Source organism: Hyperolius riggenbachi, chromosome 12 (assembly GCF_040937935.1).
Source record: "Hyperolius riggenbachi isolate aHypRig1 chromosome 12, aHypRig1.pri, whole genome shotgun sequence".
In the NCBI taxonomy this organism is placed as follows: Eukaryota; Metazoa; Chordata; class Amphibia; order Anura; family Hyperoliidae; genus Hyperolius; species Hyperolius riggenbachi.
In genome coordinates, this window is record NC_090657.1 from 13,255,433 (window position 1) to 13,280,054 (window position 24,622).

The window sequence follows — 24,622 nt, forward strand, 5'->3', positions numbered from 1 at the left end:
GCATTTTGAAGTGACACTTGAAGTGAAGCTGAAGTGAGGAAACTTACCTTAGATTAGATACTTAGCTATGGATACCATCAGGGCTGTGGAGTCGGAGTTGAGGAGCCGGAGCAAATTTGAGTACCTGGAGTCGGTGGTTTCAATAAATGGAGGAGTTGGAGACGGATGGCTTTTGTGACCAACTCGAGACAATTTTGGGTACCTGGAATCGGAGGTTTTATAAACTCAGGAGACAGAGTTGGATGATTTTTGTACCTACTTCATAGCCCAGGATTCCATTGAGCATTCCCGATCCTCTGTCCGTCCTGTTGTTCCAGGTGTTGAAGTTATTTATCTGCTGGGTTGAATACCTCTTTGGCACTCCTCAGGCACCTTTGGACGCACTTGTGTCTTTGAGTACTTTCGAAGACAAGAGCATCTGTACAGATGCAGCCATCTTTGGAAGCACTCGGGGAGGCTGCCTGAAGAGTCCGGAAGACACATGAGAACAGAAAGGCTGGGTCTCTACCTGGATTTAAGGCTACTTGGCCAATTTATTGCAAGTACCAAAGTGCAAAGCACAACGTGTCGACCACAAGGTCTTTTTCAAGTGCTTGAAAAATACCTTGTGGTCGAAACATTGTGCTTTGCACTGTGGTACTTGCAATAAATTGGCCAAGTAGCCTTAAATCCAGGTAGAGACCCAGCCTTTCTGTTCTCATGTTGAAGTGACCCTATGGTGGATGAGGGTTTTGACTGGTTGACTCCCTGGTGCTATAATCATTGGGTTTCAGCACTGAGATATCTTTAGTGAGTTCTGAAGACACAGCCAATGGCACAACTTCAATGGTGGACCGTGCAGAACAACCTGGCAGACCATGGACCAGGAAGTATCTATGGTATCCCAAACCTTCACGCTACATAGGTCTGTATCTAACCTGAAGTGAGTTTCCTCACCTCAGGACTGCATGAATGCAAGTAACCTCTGACAAACCACTATAACCAGAATGGAATTTGCATTTCATCAGTTTAATGGAGAGTTGCAGATCTTCCTTTGAGGAGGCAGATCCCATGGCTACCAGTTTGGTTACCCCTGGTTAGTTACACAACATACAATATATTCAAGTCCAAACAAAGGAATCAGATTCTGATCTCATAGGGTTCATGAGTTGAAGGCCTCCACTTGGTCCGTGAGGGGAACAAAATATTAGGTCAAATCCTACTTAAATGTCATTGGTTGGTCACTGGAAATGGGCAACTGGGGCAATTATAAATAGGGGTAAGTTTGAATCCAGCAAAACAAATCTGAGGCTGTGAACCGATTAAATTATAAATAGCAATAGCTATCCATACAAGGAAAGGGACCCGATCTTTTCTGATGTTCTCTAGAATGTTGCTATGCTTCATTAACTGGTTATCATGTGATGTATATTGGTTCTCTGTTTGGGCGATGGATTAGAGTTCTGTGCTATTTTTCCCAGAAGTCCATGTGGTTTCCATTTCGAGCTGCCCATTTGGCTGAGGTTTGTAGCTTGGCAAGGTTGAGAGTTTCCAGGCATAGGCTGTCTTTGTCATGAAAATATAGCATGGTATTAGAAGACAATGCCTGTAGTGGTTATGACACAATGTGCTGATGGTGACCTGTGTTTGTTTAGAAGACCTCAGCTGGGGCTCCCAGCAGGACTCGTCTCACTGCTATTACTGACAAGGCATTCATTGGATTTTAGGCTTGGTAAAGATTTGCAGCTGGGGATGGAAGCCAGGGAACCGCACAAGCCCAGCATGGAAGGTGTCGGATCCTTACCTGTGGGGAGGAAAAACGGCAAAATATTTAGAAGGCCAAAATGATTGATCCCATGAAGTTACCTTATACAAGATGTAGTCTCCGAATTAGGGCACAAGGGAGACATAAGCAGGCATGAGGGAGACAAAAGGAAGCACAAGGGAAACATAGGAAAAGGGAGATCAAGAAAACACAGAGGGGGACACTAGAGGTACAGGGGACAGAAATGGCACAGTGTTCCAACTTAAGAACGGATTCAGGTTAAGAACAAACCTACAAGACCCTATTGTCACAAACCTGAGCGGTTCTTGCCTTTTTCATGATTCCTAACTCAGTAAAGGACCAGCCTTTAAAGCGTTGCCATCATATAAATCTGGCATAGCGGGGTCTGAACCCTCTATAACAGTAATTATAGATTTACCTATATACCTTGAAATGAATCAGAGCACTCAGTATATGATTTTATATAAAAAATTGTATTTCCTTATCATACAGCATATATACAAAATATGAACAGTTCCAAGTAGTGTTTCCTTCCAACAGTATTCCATCTTATCAAGGCATTATAGCCAAGCGGTTATCAATCTTCTAAGTACATTCAAAAAAGAATATAACAGTTGTGTTATGTAGAATAAGATCAAAAGTAGTCTCATCTGTATCAATAGCTGTGTATATACAGTAATAACTGTGTAAAACTTGTAGTAATCTTCTTAAAGAAATAGCATAAAAAATAGCTTCTAAAAAACTTCTTGCTAACATCTTAACAAAACTTAATGCTGAAAAATTAATAAAGTAAATCACCAGAATATTAAGCATATTACCCCTCCTCTGTCATCTCTTCAGCATCTAGAACCACGTGTGGGAAGGTAGCTTCTGCCTTATGCGTCTTCTCAGGAGATTGTTGGGATTCTGCAAACTATGAGCTTTCAGCTCCTACTTTTATAGGGATAGGAAGCAATATGGCTGCCTAATCTGGAATTTCCCTGAATCCCAGGTTCTGATTGGCTAAAGCGTCCATGCATCAATGCTTTATCATGTTTGAATACCGAAATCATAATATTATTGTTTATAAATTCCTTAATTATCTTATCTTGTGGGAATTAACGTCATTTGGAGTGCTTGACATTTGATATAGGATCATTTCTGACGCAATTAATTAAAAATGGACGTCACCAGCCATCTTGTCTACTGGCTGCCCCAGACATTGAGACTAAACAATGTAATTCATGACGCATTTCTGATAAAGTGTTCTCTGCTAATTAGGTTGGAATGTCTCGGTACTTTCCCAGACATAAGATTGGTCAGGTTGACACTGTAACCAGACCTGTGAGAGTCTTCAGCAATTTAAGACTTATTGAAATGTACAGGGCTTCTAATATACTTATTTAAATATAAAGCTTATTATATAATTATTCTTAAAACAATTAATCGTATAAGATAACTGCACATTAAAATTAAATAATATAAAATCATGTTCTATATATTTGTCTTTCTTATAAAATAAATATAATAATGTCCACCGGCAGAGGTCAGCATTTCATCATGTAAATAACAAGCAATATTTATAATAATTATAAGACTATAAAACCGCCAGGTGGCATAATTGTCCTAACTATGGAACAGCCTTGCAAAGCTCAGTATTTACATTCCAGAATTGTTTCATAGTCAAAACATGGCATTATATTCTTGCTGTCTGTAACGGCTTTGTAACAAGTACGTCAACAATCTTCTAGCTTACAAGTTAAAATAATCTTATAAAAGTTTTACTTTCTCTAACCATCACTGACAGAATCCAGCATTACATGTAATTCAAAGTATTAAATTATATTATAGGTTTTAACAATAATTATTTCTTTGGAAGGATGGTATTGATTATTAATATTTAGATTAATAATATTTATATGTAATAACAGAGCAAATTTATTTTTATGTCTGCTACAGTAATGTGAGTTTTAAACCTGCTTTCTGTCTGTAACTAAAATAATATAATAATTATGAGTTTCACTGCCTGGCATATGCTGAGATGTCACAGAGCAATATTTTAAAAAGTACTCCAACTTTACAGATTACAATGAAATTTTGCATAGAACATTAAAACTTAAAACCTATACATGACAGCTTTTCCTGCATAAATAAAACCGCTAAAATTCTGACACTATCTCTTTCATTAACCAGGTACTAGCTGTGCTTGAAAAGGGGCTCACGGAAGCCTCCAAACGGTGGACTATCAAACGAACAAGAGAGATGGCAGGCACTCAGACACAGCTGTATGTGTAAATGGGTTTATCCAGCAATGATGCAGTGATATGTACCCCAGTAATAAGCCATGTGCTCAAGACGGCGTCCATTAATGAATCCAAAAAAAGAAAAGAAGAACGTCTGGGACTACAGCTTTAACTACCAATTGTGTGTAAGGCCTCTTGCACACGATTCCGATTCAGATTCCGCTTTTTAATCAGTTTTTACATCCGATTCAGATTCCGATTTGCAGTGTGCAAGGAGCAAACTGCAAATCAGAATCTGAATCGGATGTAAAAACTGATTAAAAAGCGGAATCTGAATCGGAATCGCGTGCAGTGTGCAAGAGGCCTTAACATGTACAATGCATTTCCCCATACATAAACAATAAACACAGTCTTGTGCAATTGAGTGTTCAGATATACCTATCGCATTGCTGGTGGATGGGTTGGAGGAGGCGGCAGTGGACACCAGGAGGTGCACAGCCCTACACACACATCAGTGGTGGCTGGGTTGGAGGAGGCGGCAGAGGGTGCCAGGAGGGGCACAGCCTTACATGCACATCAGTGGTGGCTGGGTTGGGGGAGGTGGCAGTGGACACCAGGAGGTGAACATCCTTACATGCACATCAGTGGTGGCTGGGTTGGGGGAGGTGGCAGTGGGCACCAGGAGGTGCACAGCCTCACATGCACATCAGTGGTGGCTGGGTTGGAGGAGGCGGCAGTGGACACCAGGAGGTGCACAGCCCTACATGCACATCAGTGGTGGCTGGGTTGGAGGAGGCGGCAGAGGGTGCCAGGAGGGGCACAGCCTTACATGCACATCAGTGGTGGCTGGGTTGGGGGAGGTGGCAGTGGGCACCAGGAGGGGCACAGCCTTACATGCACATCAGTGGTGGCTGGGTTGGGGGAGGTGGCAGTGGGCACCAGGAGGTGCACAGCCTCACATGCACATCGGTGGTGGCTGGGTTGGAGGAGGCGGCAGTGGACACCAGGAGGTGCACAGCCTTACATGCACATCAGTGGTGGCTGGGTTGGAGGAGGCGGCAGTGGGCACCAGGAGGTGCACAGCCTTACATGCACATCAGTGGTGGCTGGGTTGGGGGAGGCGGCAGAGGGTGCCAGGAGGGGCACAGCCTTACATGCACATCAGTGGTGGCTGGGTTGGAGGAGGCGGCAGTGGACACCAGGAGGTGCACAGCCTTACATGCACATCAGTGGTGGCTGGGTTGGAGGAGGCGGCAGTGGGCACCAGGAGGTGCACAGCCTCACAAGCACATCGGTGGTGGCTGGGTTGGAGGAGGCGGCAGTGGACACCAGGAGGTGCACAGCCTTACATGCACATCAGTGGGGGCTGGGTTGGAGGAGGCTGGAGTGGACACCAGGAGGTGCACAGCCTTACATGCACATCAGTGGTGGCTGGGTTGGAGGAGGCGGCAGTGGACACCAGGAGGTGCACAGCCTTACATGCACATCAGTGGTGGCTGGGTTGGAGGAGGCGGCAGTGGGCACCAGGAGGTGCACAGCCTCACAAGCACATCGGTGGGGGCTGGGTTGGAGGTGGCGGCAGTGGACACCAGGAGGTGCACAGCCTTACATGCACATCAGTGGTGGCTGGGTTGGAGGAGGCGGCAGTGGACACCAGGAGGTGCACAGCCTTACATGCACATCAGTGGTGGCTGGGTTGGAGGAGGCGGCAGTGGACACCAGGAGGTGCACAGCCTTACATGCACATCAGTGGTGAAAGCTAGCTTCTTCCAAGGGCTTAGAGCATGCACCTTCTGGCACCCACTGCCGCCTCCTCCAACCCAGCCACCACTGATGCGATAAGTATATCTGAACACTCAATTGCACAAGACTGTGTTTACTGCATTGAGATATGCAATTTACACGCACGCACACAATTGATAATTGAAACGACTTATTCCAGACATTCTTCACTTGGATTCATTAATGTCCTTTAAACTATATTTGTTGAATTCCATTAGAAGAATTATATTACACGACTGGAAGTCTGCACATTGGGCAAAATGGGGCGAACACCCCCTCCCCCCCCCCCAACTGCCTAAGTCCCAGCAGACAGCCCAGTGCCAGACCTCTGATCAGCCGGCAACCAGCGAGTGAGGGCGATAGGACCTCGTGGACACCGCACTGATATGCGGAAGTGATATCTGATTCTGAGGTCTGACGATGGGCTGGCTGCTGGGACGATGGTGAGTGGGGGCACCAGTCACTGCATACACTGGAGGGCACATGTCACTACCTAAACTGGGGGGCACCTGTCACTACCTAAACTAGGGGGCACCTGTCACTACCTAAATTAGGGGGCACCAGTCACTACCTAAACTAGGGGGCACCCGTCACTACCTAAACTAGGGGGCACCCGTCACTAAAACTAGGGGGCCCTGTCACTACCTAAACTGGGGGGAACCTGTCACTAACTAAACTGGGGGGCACCTGTCACTACCTAAACTGGGGGGAACCTGGCACTACCTAAACTGGGGGGCACCTGTCACTACCTAAACTGGGGTGCACCTGTCACTACCTAAACCGGGGAAACCTGTCACTACCTAAACTGGGGGGCACCTGTCGCTACCTAAACTGGGGGGCACCTGTAACTACCTAAACTAGGGGGCACCTGTCACTACCTAAACTGGGGGGGGGGGGGCACCTGTCACTACCTAAACTGGGGGCACCTGACACTACCTAAACTAGGGTGGGTCCCTGTCACTAAACATGGTGGGGGGTCCTTGTCACTACCTAAACTGGAGGGTACCTGTGTCAGAGGCGCTCACAATATAATCCCTACCATAGTCCTAGTCTAATGTCCCACTATTGCTAAATTCATGTAAATTTGGTTCCACCCATGACCACACCCACATCCTGGTCCATGGCCACGGCCATTTTTTTAGCACAGCATTCGCCGCATTACTACCCCCATTTTCTGGCAAGATGCACCGCACAACTTTCCCCCCTGTATTTCGGTGTGGCGAGCTGCGCACGCTGCATGCCCCCCCCCCAAAAAAAAACATTTCTCTTGATTACACAGCTTGATGTGGCGGCACTAAGTGCACTAAGTGGTTGAATATATTCATATTTTTACAGTGTTGATATTTTTTCCATTACCGCTACATTTCATGTGTGGTGATCACCTTTGGTTGCACTTTTTTTCTCCCACACACTCTCCTTCTTGAATGAGAGTGAATGTAGCAGTGGCCAGAAGCAGAGTTTCTATACAGGGTCACCGTGGTACAGGGCAGAACAGGATCTGTGCACTGGGGAACTTGCTATCTGCCTGCTGCAGCACAGTAGGCAAGTATAGACTTTCCCCTCACATTTACCACAAATTGTGGTAAAGGCCAGACAATGTTCTATGTTCATTCATATAATTTTTTTTTAATCATTTTTCAAATTAACTATATTATCTGTTTTATCTATTCAGGTTCCCATCCATCCAGTCATTATCTTAAAGGAAACCTGTAGTGAGAGGTATTTGGAGGCTGACATATGGATTTCCTTTTAGGGCTCGTTTCCACTAGTGCGTTGCGGAATCGCATGCGGGTGCGATTCTGCATGCGTTTTTTGCCGCGATTTCGCATACGTTAGGGTAATGTGATTTTACCCATGTCACTGCCTGTGTGAATTAATATGGGTACCTATGCGAAATCGCATGCGAATTCACTGCAAAAAACGCATTGGGAAAACGCATGGGATTTCCCTATTAAATACATTGTGTGCGATTCGCCTGCATTCCACACACAGGTGAATTCTGAGGGCTCTGCCGTGCAGATTTTCCCCGCACACAAAAACGCTCCGCACAACGCACAAGTGGAAACAGGCCCATCCACTTGTATTGGCTGTGCGAATCCGCATGCGGATTCGCTATAGTGGAAACAAGCCCTTAAACAATACCAGTTGCCTGGCTGTCCTGCTGATCACTTTGGGTGCAGTAGAGTTTGAATCACACACCTGAAAGCATTTACCTCATGTTTTACCTCATGTTCGGAAATGGAGAAAAATCTTTTAGAATTGTTATACCTCATGAGGTATTTACCTCCTTTTTATATTTTACCTACAAAAACATATTTACCTCACATAGCTACCAGAATCGAGGCCAATGTGATATGTCGTTCTTTCTCTTATTATTGTAAAAATTATTTTTTTTCGTTGAAAATGAAAATAAAAAATATTTTTTAAAAAAAAGAAACAGATGCAGAATAAGCAGGCAATCGGCATGGTTTCAAAGGAAATATGTCAGCCTCCACGTTCCTTCCACTTCAAGTGAAATGACAGGCTGGGCAGACTTCACATACACAGGCGCAGCCAGATGACATCACTGTAACTGTACACTATCACAGGCTAATTTGCATACTGCACAGTGATTGGAGAAAGGAGCTGCTTGAGGAAAGAGGGGCTGAAGGAAGTAGAAATCAGCTGGATGGCACTGTAAACTTGCCAACCAACATATGGCTGCACACACTGCACTAGAATGCAGTAACAGAAATAAGGACTTCTGTATGTTACAGCAAACATATATTTTTATTTATTTAAGCAGTATTAAAGGATACCCGAACTGACATGTGACATGATGAGATAGACATGTGTATGTACAGTGCCTAGCACACAAATAACTATGCTGTGTTCCATTTTTTCTTTCTCTGCTTGAAAGAGTTAAATATTCGGTATGTAAGTGGCTGACTCAGTCCTGACTCAGACAGGAAGTGACTACAGTGTGACCCTCACTGATAAGAAATTCCCCTTTTTTACCTCTTTCTTGCTCTTAGAAGCCATTTTCTGCTAGGAAAGTGTTTTATAGTTGGAATTTCTTATCAGTGAGGGTCACACTGTAGTCACTTCCTGTCTGAATCAGGACTTAGTCAGCCACTTGCATACCTTATATTTAACTCTTTCAGGCAGAGAAAGAAAAAAAGGAACACGGCATAGTTATTTGTGTGCTAGGCACTGTACATACACATGTCTATCTCATTATGTCACATTTCAGTTCGGGTATCCTTTAAGCAACACCTCAGAGATTTTTACAGTATCAAATTTTAAGGTCAGTTCTCTATAAGCATGGACTCTATAAGCATGGACTCTATAAGCATGGCTTATCCTCAGGCCGGCTTACCTATAGGACCCCAGGGTTCGCCGTCCTGTTTTCCTTCTCCCCTCTGGGATTCGGAGCTGAGGCTGAGCTCAGCGGAGAGATGCTCTGTGCTCAGGTAGCTGTGTCTGCGGAGAAGAAACAAACAACTAGCCCAGTAAAACAAAAGCAAACTCCTGGCTTGGCGCATGCAATGCTCTGCAGAGGGCGAGCCTTACTATTCAGCAGTTACATAGTTGTGATCACAAACTGTCGGGATGTGGAAGTGCACTTGTGGACGGTGTCATTTTGAAAGGCAGGTCAGTAGAATAATCAGCTGTGCAGACAATAGTCATAACCATTACCCAGCTTGTTCCATTCCTAATGTTATTATGGGGGAGCAGGTCAGGCCCAGATCATTTCCTGTTGCCAAGCTCACCTCTTAGTGCCAGACACTCAGGGGGAGATTTATCAATGCATTACCGTTTTTTCTTCTTAATCTGTTCTAACCAGCAGGGAGAACAGTTCTGCATGATAATAAGAACCTTCTTAAATCCAAGGTAATAGTGGCAATTTAGCATGAATTTCTAAAGCTGCACTACAGTGAAGAAAAGTGCAAATCCATCCCTAAACTGGCGCAAAATAAGAAGTTCTTGATAGCAGTTCTACAGATGTAGAACTGCAGGCTAGACATGATTGCAGAGTGCAGACTAGACATGATTTGTGATGTGCTCCTCCCCCCTGCTGAATTCCTCAGTCGGTGCCTGCTGCTATCAATACAGCAGGTGTGTTGGTTACCTCAGCAACAGCAATTAACCTCACACACTGCACTGTCTGAGAGACCTTCCTAGCTCCTCCTATTTTACAACAGTTTTAGAAGGAATCTGCACTATCTAATGATTTCTTAGGATGTCTGAGACAGTTCTGCATGGATTTTTAAAAACCTACCAATATTGTGTCTCAGACACTCTTGATAAATCTAGCCCACAGTCTCTTGTGCAAGTGGCATACAGAGCCCGGAGCAGTGCTTTTTGGCGCTATTAGATTTGGGCGCAGCCGGCGCCACCATAGACTATAATGGGAATCAGTCTATAACGGTGCTCAGTGAGTAATGTTGGCGCCGTCAGCAGACAGAGCCGAAGTTGCTTAAAAAAACACAATAATTCGGCCTCCAGCAATCGTCCTGGCACGGAATGATTCTAATGGTTGCTTGGGTCACCGGAAAAGCATGAGGAAACAAGACAGCAAATAAGTATTAGTCACAAAGTTGATTATTTCACTGACCCACTTCAAATGATGGAGCGTCCAGGAAAGTGGATGTGACTTTTACATGGGCTGTTCTCTGCAGGAGCTGGGCAGATGCACGATTGGCATGATACACAGACAACGAACGTTGAATGTAAACATGGCATGGGGTGTATGCGTCTTACCTCCTGTACAGCGTGGGTTTAACAGATGTCTCTTTATCATTAAGGGCTCCCATGGAGGGCCACTGGTTAACCAGAGGGGCCCCAATGCTTGAGTTGAACTGTTTGATGGGTACATTTTCAGTAGGGAATAGGCCAGTGCTGGAATTACAGGGAGAGAATGCTCTAGTTATGAAATGCCACGGTGCATGATGGGCATGTTCTGATTCGGGATTGGAAAATGTGTGACAAGTACCAGTGACAGGCTTCTTAGATACTACTAAAGTATGACCTCTCTCCATTAGGGGATAGGCTTCTCCTAGATACTACTGAAGTATGACCTCTCTCAATTAAGTGATAGGCTTCTCCTAGATGCTACTGAAGTATGTCCTCTCGCCATTAAGTGATAGGCTTCTCCTAGATGCTACTGAAGTATGTCCTCTCTCCAATAAGTGATAGGCTTCTCCTAGATGCTACTGAAGTATGTCCTCTCGCCATTAAGTGATAGGCTTCTCCTAGATACTACTGAAGTATGTCCTCTCTCCAATAAGTGATAGGCTTCTCCTAGATGCTACTGAAGTATGTCCTCTCGCCATTAAGTGATAGGCTTCTCCTAGATACTAGTGAAGTATGACCTCTCTCCATTAAGTGATAGGCTTCTCCTAGATACTACTGAAGTATGGCCTCTCTCCATTAACCTCCTTGCTGGTTATCCCGAACTCAGTTCGGGGTAACCTGCGCAGGAGGATTGCTCAGGCCCCGCTGGGCCGATTTGCATAATTTTTTTTTGTTACAAGCAGCTAGCACTTTGCTAGCTGCTTGTAACTTCCGATCGCCGCCGCTCGCCGCCGATCCGCCGCGCAGCTCCCCCCCGCCCCAGACCCCTGCTCTGCCTGGCCAATCAGTGCCAGGCAGCGTTGAGGGGCGGATCGGGATTCCCTATGACGTCCCGACGTCCATGACGTCGGTGACGTCATCCCGCCCCGTCGCCATGGCGACCGGGGAAGCCCTGCAGGAAATCCCGTTCTGAACAGGATTTCCTGCTTACTCTGATCGCCGAAGGCGATCGGAGTGGGTGGGGGGATGCCGCCGTTCAGCGGCTATCATGTAGCGAGCCCTCGGCTCGCTACATGATTTAAAAAAAAAAAAAACCTCCTGCGCTGCCTCCTTGCCGGAGGAATTGAGCCGGCAAGGAGGTTAAGTGATAGGCTTCTCCTAGATACTACTAAAGTATGTCCTCTCTCCATTAAGTGATAGGCTTCTCCTAGATACTACTGAAGTATGACCTCTCTCCATTAAGTGACAGGCTTCTCCTAGATGCTACTGAAGTATGTCCTCTCTCCATTAAGTGATAGGCTTCTCCTGAAGATACTACTGAAGTATGTCCTCTCTCCATTAAGTGATAGGCTTCTCCTAGATACTACTGAAGTATGTCGTCTCTCCATTAAGTGATAGGCTTCTCCTAGATACTACTGAAGTATGTCCTCTCTCCATTAAGTGACAGGCTTCTCCTAGATACTACTGAAGTATCTCCTCTCTCCATTAAGTGATAGGCTTATCCTAGATACTACTGAAGTATCTCCTCTCTCCATTAAGTGATAGGCTTATCCTAGATACTACTGAAGTATGTCCTCTCTCCATTAAGTGATAGGCTTCTCCTACATGCTACTGAAGTATGTCCTCTCTCCATTAAGTGATAAGCTTCCCCTAGATACTACTGAAGTATGACCTCTCTCCATTAGGGGATAGGCTTCTCCTAGATACTACTGAAGTATGTCCTCTCTCCATTAAGTGATAGGCTTCTCCTAGATGCTACTGAAGTATGTCCTCTCTCCATTAAGTGATAGGCTTCTCCTGAAGATACTACTGAAGTATGTCCTCTCTCCATTAAGTGATAGGCTTCTCCTAGATACTGCTGAAGTATGTCCTCTCTCCATTAAGTGATAGGCTTCTCCTGAAGATACTACTGAAGTATGTCCTCTCTCCATTAAGTGATAGGCTTCTCCTAGATGCTACTGAAGTATGTCCTCTCTCTATTAAGTGATAGGCTTCTCCTAGATACTACTGAAGTATGTCCTCTCTCCAATAAGTGATAGGCTTCTCCTAGATACAACTGAAGTATGTCCTCTCTCCATTAAGTGACAGGCTTATCCTAGATACAACTGAAGTATGTCCTCTCTCCATTAAGTGATAGGCTTCTCCTAGATACTACTGAAGTATGTCCTCTCTCCATTAAGTGATAGGCTTCTCCTAGATACTGCTGAAGTATGTCCTCTCGCCATTAAGTGATAGGCTTCTCCTGAAGATACTACTGAAGTATGTCCTCTCTCCATTAAGTGATAGGCTTCTCCTAGATGCTACTGAAGTATGTCCTCTCTCTATTAAGTGATAGGCTTCTCCTAGATACTACTGAAGTATGTCCTCTCTCCAATAAGTGATAGGCTTCTCCTAGATACAACTGAAGTATGTCCTCTCTCCATTAAGTGACAGGCTTATCCTAGATACAACTGAAGTATGTCCTCTCTCCATTAAGTGATAGGCTTCTCCTAGATACTACTGAAGTATGACCTCTCTCCATTAAGTGATAGGCTTATCCTAGATACTACTGAAGTATGACCTCTCTCCATTAAGTGATAGGCTTCTCCTGAAGATACTACTGAAGTATGACCTCTCTCCATTAAGTGATAGGCTTCTCCTAGATACTACTGAAGTATGTCCTCTCTCCATTAAGTGATAGGCTTATCCTAGATACTACTGAAGTATGTCCTCTCTCCATTAAGTGATAGGCTTCTCCTGAAGATACTACTGAAGTATGACCTCTCTCCATTAAGTGATAGGCTTCTCCTAGATACTACTGAAGTATGTCCTCTCTCCAATAAGTGATAGGCTTCTCCTGAAGATACTACTGAAGTATGTCCTCTCTCCAATAAGTGATAGGCTTCTCCTAGATTCTACTGAAGTATGGCCTCTCTCCATTAAGTGATAGGCTTCTCCTAGTTACTACTGAAGTATGTCCTCTCTCCATTAAGTGATAGGCTTCTCCTGAAGATACTACTGAAGTATGTCCTCTCTCCAATAAGTGATAGGCTTCTCCTAGATTCTACTGAAGTATGGCCTCTCTCCATTAAGTGATAGGCTTCTCCTAGTTACTACTGAAGTATGTCCTCTCTCCATTAAGTGATAGGCTTCTCCTGAAGATACTACTGAAGTATGTCCTCTCTCCAATAAGTGATAGGCTTCTCCTAGATGCTACTGAAGTATGTCCTCTCTCCATTAAGTGATAGGCTTCTCCTGAAGATACTACTGAAGTATGTCCTCTCTCCATTAAGTGATAGGCTTCTCGTAGATACTACTGAAGTATGTCCTCTCTCCATTAAGTGATAGGCTTTTCCTAGATACTACTGAAGTATGTCCTCTCTCCATTAAGTGATAGGCTTCTCCTAGATACTACTGAAGTATGTCCTCTCTCCATTAAGTGATAGGCTTCTCCTAAAGATACTACTGAAGTATGTCCTCTCTCCATTAAGTGATAGGCTTCTCCTAGTTACTACTGAAGTATGTCCTCTCTCCATTAAGTGATAGGCTTCTCCTAGATACTACTGAAGTATGTCCTCTCTCCATTAAGTGATAGGCTTCTCCTAGATGCTACTGAAGTATGTCCTCTCTCCATTAAAAAGTAGATATCATACCACCATGAATGTGTTCCGAAAGCCAGTTTGGCAATGCTTCTAACAGTAATGTGGACTGATGGGGGTAGAAGGATTTAGGCAACTAGATACATGTAGAGTTTGGTGGACCGCATTGATCAGGTTATTCAAACATGAACAACAAATGTGATCCTCAATTTGTGTGAGGCAGAGACACCAGTGGTCATATGCATTGCGTTTAGTGTGTGCTCCTGGTTATGATCAGACACGGAGACCATTTAATTGTGCTATGGACTTTTAATAGCCCGGGTTCATAACTTGAAGAGGAACTTTAACCTTTTCAAGTAACTTTAACAAAGGATTGAACTTCATCACAACCAGTAGCTGATAACCCCTTTCCCACGAGAAAACTTTAGCTTTTCTCAAATAGATCATCAGGGGGGTCTGTGCGGCTGATATTGTGGTAAGCATTATGTGAGGACCTAGGTCCTGACAGTTTCCTCTCTGTAAACCTGTTGCATTGTGGGAAATAACAGCTGTTTCCAGCTGCCAAGCCACCAGTAGCTCCCTCTGTTAATATGTAGATCTATAGAAAAAACAACCTTTTAGCCTATCGCATTGTTAGGGAATGTGTTATATAGATAATGGCAGTTGGCGCTGTCTTGTTTTTTCTTTTCATGTCTGCCAGTAGTAAAGATGATGACTTGCAGGCTGATTGTGGATCAAACAATATGAAGAAATGACATGGCAAATATCCATCATTTCTTGATCTCTCTTCTTTTTTGTAACTTCTCACTTTGCAATGTATTGATTCATTATTTCCCCTTTTCGCTAAAGTTCCTCTTTAATGCTGGGAATACACGGCTCGATTCTGAGCCATTAAGATGGCTCGATAGATAATTTCCGACATGTCCGATCTCCCGCCCGATCGTTTCCCCGCACGATTCTGCATTGAAGTTAATTGAAAAAAAGATAAGAAAAACGAGTGGAATATAAGAGAATTGATCGGGCAAAACGATCAGGCTCAGAATCGAGGACCAGAATCGACCCAGGTATTCCCAGCGTAAAAGATGGTTGCCCAAAGCCAGTCCCCACAAGCTTCACTCCCCTCACAAATAATCTAGCTCTGATAGATCTAACGTGATCATGGTAAACAGCATCATCTGTGCTGAATTGCTAGCTCAGATGCAGCCCTCAAAGGTGGGGAGCTGGACAACCCTAGCTTAGTGTTACATGTTGTGTCTCATTTGTTATGGAAAATTAAAGCTAGCTGATCATTTTTTGAACTGGCTCTGGATATGTATACTCTGCTGCAAGGCCTTTATAAACTCTGGCTACAAGCCTCCTATGATCAAGCCTTGGTGGAACGTGGACATGTGTCAGTGTCAAGTCTTGGCCGAACATGACTATGTATGATATGGCCAAGGCTTGGTGGATGCATCATATGACAAGCCTTAATGGTGCATGACTTTAAGGGAAGCCTGTAAGTGGGAAAACATGCATTAAAAAGCACAGCTACATTACAACAGGCGCCATAAGGTAACTGAATGGTCACAATTTGTGCCTTAAAGCGGTATAAAACCCAAACATAATATTCAATAAAAACATGTTTTCCTACTTTTTATTAAAAGTATATTTACTTTTGTGCATAAGTATTATTATTCATTTAGAAATGATACGTTCCAAAAGTACACTTTGTATTTTATTAACTGCTTTATTCATGTTCTAACATAAGCAGAAATGCTTTCTGATTGTCTGACTTTGTTCAGCAGAGCCTGCAGTGTCAGAGAAGTGTTTATTTACATTCCTCACTTGATACAATTAAATACAAGATAACATTATCTGCACTTCGGATGCGTCCAGCTTTGTTGGCAGGGAACTATACACACGCTTTTATGCTTTCACAACTTTTGTTGTGAAATGAGTTGAAACACCTAAAAAAAGTATGTTGCTAATGTTAAAAGAGCTGATAAGACTGATAAGAAGTCAATCCAACAGTTGAATTGACTTTTAAAGAATGCACATTGCCTGGCTGTCCTGCTGATGCGTTTGTCATCCGTAGTGTCTGAATCCACACCTGAAACAAGCATGTGGCTTTTGTAAGAAATGTAGGGAGAATTTTTTTTTCTCTTGATTAGTGAAAGTGAAAAAACAGGTCATTGTTTAAAGGAAACCTAAAGTTTTTTTCTTTCTTAAATGTATTTTCTTTTAACCACTTAAGGACCGCAGTCTTTTCACCCCTTAAGGACCAGAGCCTTTTTTCCATTCAGACCACTGCAGCTTTAATGGTTTATTGCTCAGTCATACAAGCTACCATCTAAATGAATTTTACCTCCTTTTCTTGTCACTAATACAGCTTTCTTTTGGTGCTATTTGATTGCTGCAGCAATTTTTACTTTTTATTATATTCATCAAAAAAGACATGAATTTTGGCAAAAAAAATGATTTTTTTAACTTTCTGTGCTGACATTTTTCAAATAAAGTAAAATTTCTGTATACATGCAGCGCGAAAAATGTGGACAAACATGTTTTTGATTAAAAAAAACCCATTCAGTGTATATTTATTGGTTTGGGTAAAAGTTATAGCGTTTACAAACTATGGTGCAAAAATTGAATTTTCCCATTTTGAAGCATCTTTCTCATTTCTGAGCACCTGTCAGGTTTCATGAGGTGCTAGAATTCCAGGATAGTATAAATACCCCCCAAATGACCCCATTTTGGAAAGAAGACACCCCAAAGTATTCACTAAGAGGCATGGTGAGTTCATAGAAGATTTTATCTTTTGTCACAAGTTAGCGGAAAATGACACTTTGTGACAAAAAAAATAAATTAAAAAAAGTTTCCATTTCTGCTAACTGGTGACAATAAAAAATGAAATCTGCCACGGACTCACCATGCCCCTCTCTGAATACCTTGAAGTGTCTAGTTTCCAAAATGGGGTCATTTGTGGGGTGTGTTTACTGTCCTGGCATTTTGGGGGGTGCTAAATTGTAAGCACCCCTGTAAAGCCTAAAGGTGCTCATAGGACTTTGGGCCCCTTAGCGCACCTAGGCTGCAAAAGAAATGTCACACATGTGGTATCGCCGTACTCAGAAGAAGTAGTATAATGTGTTTTGGGGTGTATTTTTACACATACCCATGCTGGGTGGGAGAAATATCTCTGTAAATGAGATTTCTTTTGATTTTTTTACACACAATTGTCCATTTACAGAGATATTTCTCCCACTCAGCATGGGTATGTGTAAAAATATACCCCAAAACACATTATACTACTTCTCCTGAGTACGGCGATACCACATGTGTGGCACTTTTTTGCACCCTAACTGCGCTAAGGGGCCCAAAATCCTATGAGTACCTTTAGGATTTTCACAGGCCATTTTAAGGCATTTATTTTCTAGACTACTCCTCACGGTTTAGGGCCCCTAAAATGCCAGGACAGTATAGGAACCCCACAAATGACCCCATTTTAGAAAGAAGACACCCCAAGGTATTCCGTTAGTAGTATGGGGAGTTCATAGAAGATTTCATTTTTTTTCACAAGTTAGCGGAAATTGATTTTTATTGTTTTTTTCACAAAGTGTCATTTTCCACTAACTTGTGACAAAAAATAAAATCTTCTATGAATTCCCCATACACCTAATTGAATACCTTGGGGTGTCTTCTTTCTAAAATGGGGTCACTTGTGGGGTTCCTATAATGCCCTGGCATTTTAGGGGCCCTAAACCGTGAGGAGTAGTCTAGAAACCAAATGCCTCAAAATGACCTGTGAAATTCTAAAGGTACTCATAGGACGTTGGGCCTCTTAGCGCACCTAGGTTGCAAAAAAGTGTCACACATGTGGTATCACCGTACTCAGGAGAAGTACTATAATGTGTTTTGGGGTGTATTTTTACACATACCCATGCTGGGTGGGAGAAATATCTCTGTAAATTAAAATGTTTTGATTTTTTTTACACACAATTGTCCCTTTACAGAGATATTTCTCCCACCCAGCATGGGTATGTGTAAAAATACACCCCAAAACACATTATACTACTTCGCCTGAGTACGGCGATATCACATGTGTGACACTTTTTTTGCAGCCTAGGTGCGCTAAGGGGCCCAACGTCCTATTCACAGGTCATTTTGAGGCATTTGGTTTCTAGACTACTCCTTACGGTTTAGGGCCCCTAAAATGCCAGGGCAGTATAGAAACCCCACAAGTGACCCCATTTTAGAAAGAAGACACCCCAAGGTATTCCGTTAGGTGTATGGTGAGTTCATAGAAGATTTTATTTTTTGTCACAAGTTAGTGGAAAATGACACTTTGTGAAAAAAAACAATACAAATCAATTTCCGCTAACTTTTGACAAAAAATAAAATCTTCTATGAACTCGTCATACACCTAACGGAATACCTTGGGGTGTCTTCTTTCTAAAATGGGGTCACTTGTGGGGTTCCTATACTGCCCTGGCATTTTAGGGGCCCAAAACCACGAGGAGTAGTCTGGAAACCTAATGCCTCAAAATGACTGTTCAGGGGTATAAGCATCTGCAAATTTTGATGACAGGTGGTCTATGAGGGGCCGAATTTTGTGGAACTGGTCATAAGCAGGGTGGCTTCTTAGATGACAGGTTGTATTGGCACTGAAGTGCAGGAATGTTCTCAAATCGTGACCTGGACATGGCAATTAAGTCGTACCAGCAGTGATCAGAAAAAAAATTTCTGTCACTGCGGTGGGGCGGGTGAGGGTTTGGCCGGGTGATCAGAAGCCCGCAGGGGGCATATTAGGGCCTGATCTGATGGGTAGCAGTGACAGGGGGTGGCGGGGTGGTTGATAGGTGATCAGTAGGTGATTACAGAGGAGAATATATGCAAGCAATGCACTGGAGAGTTGATCAGAGGGGGTCTGGGGGGCTAATTGAGGGTGTGGGCGGGTGATTGGGTGCCCGCAAAGGGGCAGATTAGTGTCTGATCTGATGGGTAGCAGTGACAGTTGGTGACGGGGTGATTGATGGGTGATCAGTGGATGATTAGAGGGGAGAACAGATGTAAACAATGCACTTTCGGAGGTGATCTGAGGGTGGGTCTGTTCGCAATCTGACGGTGTAGGTGGGTGATCAGGTGCCCACAAAAGGCAGGTTAGGGTCTGATCTGATGGGTGGCAGTGACAGGTGGTGATTGATGGGTGATTGACAAGTGATCAGTGGGTGATTATAGGGAAGAATAGATGTATACAGTACACAGGGGGGAGGGTCTAGGGAGGATCTGAGGGTGTGGGGGGGGGGGGGGGTGTTCAGGAGCCCCCAGGGGGCAGTTTAGGACCTAATCTAAAAAATAGTGTTGAGATAGTGACAGGGAGTGATTAATGGGTGATTAGGGGGGTGATTGGGTGCAAACAGGTGTCTGAGGGGTGGGCAGGGGGGGTCTGATGGGTGCAGTGGGCGATCAGGGGGCAGGATCAGTGTGCTTGGGTACTTACTAGGAGGGCTGCAACCTGCCCTGGTGGTCCCTCAATCACTGGGACCACCAGGGCAGGAGGCAGCCTGTATAATACGCTTTGTATACATTACAAAGCGTATTATCCGCTTTACATGCGGCAGATCGGGGGTTAAGATCCCGCCGCCGCTGCTAATTGGCTGGAGGGTTGACGTCGCGGGTGGGCACATCCAGCGTGCAATCCCCGGCCAGCTAGTCCGCAACGAGCCGCCGCCGATCGGCGTATTGCGGTCGTTGCGGGCTCCACTTTGCCGCCGCCTATATATATATATGGATCTATATATATATATATAGATAGATAGATAGATAGATAGATAGATAGATAGATCTATATATATATATATATATATATATATATATATATATATATATATAGATAGATCTATATATATATATATATATATATATATATATATATATATATAGAGATAGATAGATAGATCTATATAGATCTATATATATATAGATCTATATATATATATATATATATATATATATATATATATATATATAGATAGATAGATATATATATAGATATATATAGATATATATATATATATAGATATATATATACAGTGTTCTCCCCAGGCTCTTTTAGCCGGGTGCTCCACCCGGCTAGATTTGGTGACCACCCGGCTGTCATCGGCTCACCTCCTCCCCTCCTCCTATGTTGTAAGCAGAGTTGCCCTGCATTTTCATCTTGACCCACCCGCCTACTTTTTCCTGCCACCCGGCTACTATTTCATGCCACCCGGCTGGAAAAAAATTCTGGGGAGAACACTGATATATATAGATATATATATATACATATATATATATATATATATATATATATATATATATAGATATATATAGATATAGATCTATATATATATATAGATCTATATATATATATATATATATATATATATATATATATATATATATATATATATATATATATATATATAGATCTATATATATATATATATATATATAGATCTATATATATATATATATATATATATATATATATATATATCTATATATCTATATATAGGTGGTTGGGAGGGGATCAAGGGATACATGGGGGGGAGATCTGGATTTTTTTACACTAAAATCGCACAGCCTGTCACGGCTGCAGGCTGTGCGTCTCTCCCTGTCACACAAGATCCACAGTGACAGGGAGAGGGAGGCGGAGAGGGAGGCGGAACGGCAACTATGTTGCCTTTCGGAGGGTGATCGCTGTGATTGGCTCACAGCGATCACACGGCAGGGAGCCAATCAGCGACGGCTCCTGCCGATACCCGGAAGCCTTAGCTGTCATAAGACAGCTAAGTGCAGCCGGTTCGGTGCGCGCGATCGCGGCGGGGAGCGGCGGCGCCGGTGATAGAGATCTACGCCCTGCCAGCCAGGAGCCCATCAAAACAGGGCGTAGATCTCTATCACCTCGGTCCTTAAGTGGTTAAACAATGCATATTGCCTGGCTATCCTACTGATCCTCTGCCTCTAATACTTTTAGCCATAGACCCTGAACAAGCACGCAGATCAGGTGCTCTGGCTGAAGTCTGACTGGATTACCTGAATGCTTGTTTCGGGTGTGATTCAGACACTATAGCAGCCAAAGAGATCCGAAGGATAGCCAGGCAAACTGGTATTCAGAGAGTCTGAAGCCTTATAAAATTGCTCTTTTTATTTAACATTTATCTTCTGCACTATCACCATAGCTAAAACGCTGCATCCCCGCGGCAGAAAGCTGTAATGAAACACCCCAAATCCCCTGCCCTAAATGATGCTAGAAGGCATACATTAAAAAAAGGCAAAAACTGACATCCTGCAAAATATGTTTTCCTTTTAAAAAGGTTTTTCGACTTGGACAAGTTTCCCAGGTGCCCCCACCCTCCACAGGAAGTTTGGTGACAATACCACATTTGGGGTCTCTGCCATTAACGCGAATAAGGCAACACAAATGAAGTCCTAAAGATTACAATGCAAATGGAGCAAGTTATTGGAATTATTGGACCTTCAACCCTTTAGCAGCCAAATAAACTTTATTTGGCTGCAGGGACAAAGCGTGTCTTCCCCAGTCTGGCAGACTCAGCAGGGTAGGGGTGGCGGCAGAAAGCGCTCATAAATACCTGTCCCAATGGTTGGACTGGCTTCTTCCTCCACCGCGGCGGGGATGTAATCCTGGCATGTCTTCTCGATTCCGATCACATGATATGACGGGATTGGGATCCAGGAGACCATATGGGCCCCAATTCACTAAGCTTTATCAAACACTTTATCGAACGTTTGATAATTGACCTCATGGGTAAAATCTAATTTTGAATTCACTAAGGTGTTATAGATTTATTGAACCTTTTATCGATAAAACATTAGATAAATCTATAACAACTTAGTGAATTCAAAATTAGATTTTACCCATGAGGTCAATTATCTAACGTTCGATAAAGTGTTTGATAAAGCTTAGTGAATGGAGGACATGTCAGAGTTACAGGCTACCACCACCCTGTGATAGCAGAGTCTCTTTCATCTCTTCCACCTCCGGGTGTCGCTGTAACACTGACATGGTCTCCTGGATTTCAGTCACGTCATATCATGTGATTGGGACCCAGAAGACCTGTCGGAAATTCAGAGCTGCCAGTGGTGGAAGAGAAGAAGTCGCTCGGAACAGGTAACTATAACCGCTCCCTGTCACCTGTGTGTTTGACTGCACTAGGAGGCAACCAAATGAGATATGCCAACAGAGGCTTCCTCCGCACATGCGGCTTTCAAATGAAACATTTTGTTTGAAGCTGCTAATAAGTTAAAATACAAACTATGAACATTTGTCATTATAGGGGCATTATGGCGAAAAATTGTAAAATTTAAAATAGGTGCAAACATAGACAAATAAGAAGTATGTTTCTTCCAGAGTAAAATGAGCCATAAATTACTTTTCTCCTATGTTGCTGTCACTTACAGTAGGTAGTAGAAATCTGACAGAAGTGAATGGTTTTGGACTAGTCCATCTCTCCATAGGGGATTCTCAGCAAGGCTTTTATTCTTTATAAAGATATTCCCTAAAAAAAGATTTAAAGAATGATGGTGGCCAACTTCCCTGCTCACTACGCAGTTTTTTGGCAGTTGGACAGACCATTCACTAAGTGCTTTTGTAAATAAATAAATCCCTGAGAATCCCCTATGAAGAGATGGACTAGTCCAAAACCTGTCGCTTATGTCAAATTTCTACTACCTACTGTAAGTGACAGCCACATAGGAGAAAAGTAATTTATGGCTCATTTTACTCTGGAAGAAACATACTTCTTATTTGTATATATTGTATATATTTGCACAAATTTGACAGTTTTTCGCCATAGTGCCCCTTTAAAGAATTGGACAAATTCAAATTTTACTTGAAGGGATTTGGAAGCTTTTTGCAAATAAGCCGGTGTGGCAATGAGATACGATTGGTCATTATTGGGCCTTGTGATTACACAATTGACTAATATCAAACAGCCTCTTTATTTTTAATGAAGACATCTAAAAATTAGGGAGAATGCATCAGGGAAAATGCTTGGTGGTTTACTCTTATTATTTTTCTTATTCTTGTTTACTGCAAAATTTTATCGGGTAAATATGAAATATTACAAGTAAATGTTTCATATTTGTTCGCGGTTCCTCCAGCTGGTTTGACTGGCAAGTTTTGCATGTAGAAGAAAAGATTCTTGTGTTACTGTGTGGTAGAGATTAGAGATGTTCAATAAGAGGCTTATAATTTGGGTTGCAAGCAAATGTCATGCAAATTACACGCAGCTTGGAATCGGGTCGATCTAGATTGGCAGCAAGTGCGTTTGATTGGTCCAATTCCACGCTGCATAAAATTTTCAGGAAGCTGGAATAGTTAGAATCTCAATCAATATATGTGTAGCAAAGATGAGATACGCCCCGCTAGTGAATAATAGAAGTTAATCATGACTGCACCCCTATCCTTATCAGTGGGTCATTATAGGACTTGATTGAGGCGCACTTCAGCAGCCTGTGGCAAAGGGCTCCGAGGGCCGTTTGCTCGCTGAGCGCATAGTTCAGCCACATGTGGAAGTTACCAAGTAGCAGCGAGCAGTTGCCAGGCAACAGCAAGCAGTTGTGAGAGCTCGACAGTCTTTCAACTGCCTATCAACTACTTGTGGAAAAGGGCCCTCACTGATAGGATAACAAGCCACTAACAGAGTAATGAAGAAGGGTTTCTACTTACAAAATGTGCCTGTCAAACCAGCAGGTGGAGCTAAAGAGACAAAAAAAAGAAATATTCATTTGTAATATTTTGAATTTCCTCATTTAAAAAAAAAAAATCAGCATAAAATATATGAAAACCATTATTTTTCACATACTTGTTATAACCATATAATCACTCTGTAGCAACGTTGTAGGTTTGAGAATAGACATTAATATACACAGTCATTAATGGGCTCAGGTAGGTAAGGTTTTAGCAGTAAGGCAGGGTCTGCACTTCCCTAAGTTTGCGCATGTTTTTCTGTATTCCCCCCCCAAAAAATGTGATCCGCCCCACACCCATTGTTAATAAATGGGGGAAGGGAGTTCACATTACATGTGATTTGAGCTCTTGTATGCACAGAAAAAAATGCAAACACCATTCCATGCGCATTCCCTCTATTTGTTATATTGTGCAGCTGAGTTAATACAAACGTTTGTTGAACCTGCTTGGGTTTTAAATAAAGGGCATTTGCTACTGGACTTTAGAAAAGCTGTTTAACTACTTAAGGACCACGGGCTTAAACCCCCTCCGACCCCCCCCCCCCCCCCCCCCTCAGTGACAAGGCCATTTTTTACAAAATAGGCCACAGCAGCATTAAGGCCAAGCTGCAGGGCCGCATAACTCAGCACACAAGTGATATCCCCCCCCCTTTTTCTGCCCACCAACAGAGCTTTCTGTTGGTGGGCTATGCTCTCTCCCAGGAGGTTTGGTTTTTTTAAACCGGTCCTGGGGCTGCTGCTGCGGTCACGCCCCTTGGTTGTGACATGGTTGG

At 43.2% G+C, this 24,622-nt stretch overlaps 1 protein-coding gene across 6 annotated transcripts in view; it reads right to left on the bottom strand.

Moving 5' to 3' along the window:
* Positions 1-987: 987 nt before the first annotated feature.
* Positions 988-24,622, bottom strand: part of RUNDC3A (RUN domain containing 3A) — a 183,380-nt gene continuing 159,745 nt past the window's right edge. For 3 of the 6 annotated variants that reach the window (XM_068263168.1, XM_068263170.1, XM_068263169.1), the window contains 4 exons: positions 23,830-23,859; positions 10,513-10,650; positions 9,128-9,231; positions 988-1,783 (listed from right to left, as the gene is read on the bottom strand). In XM_068263168.1, coding sequence (XP_068119269.1) covers positions 1,641-1,783; positions 9,128-9,231; positions 10,513-10,650; positions 23,830-23,859 — 415 coding nt within the window. In that variant the 3' untranslated portion in view covers positions 988-1,640. The remainder of the gene's footprint in view (positions 1,784-9,127; positions 9,232-10,512; positions 10,651-23,829; positions 23,860-24,622) is intronic. The other 3 variants (XM_068263171.1, XM_068263172.1, XM_068263173.1) reach the window with 3 other exon arrangements.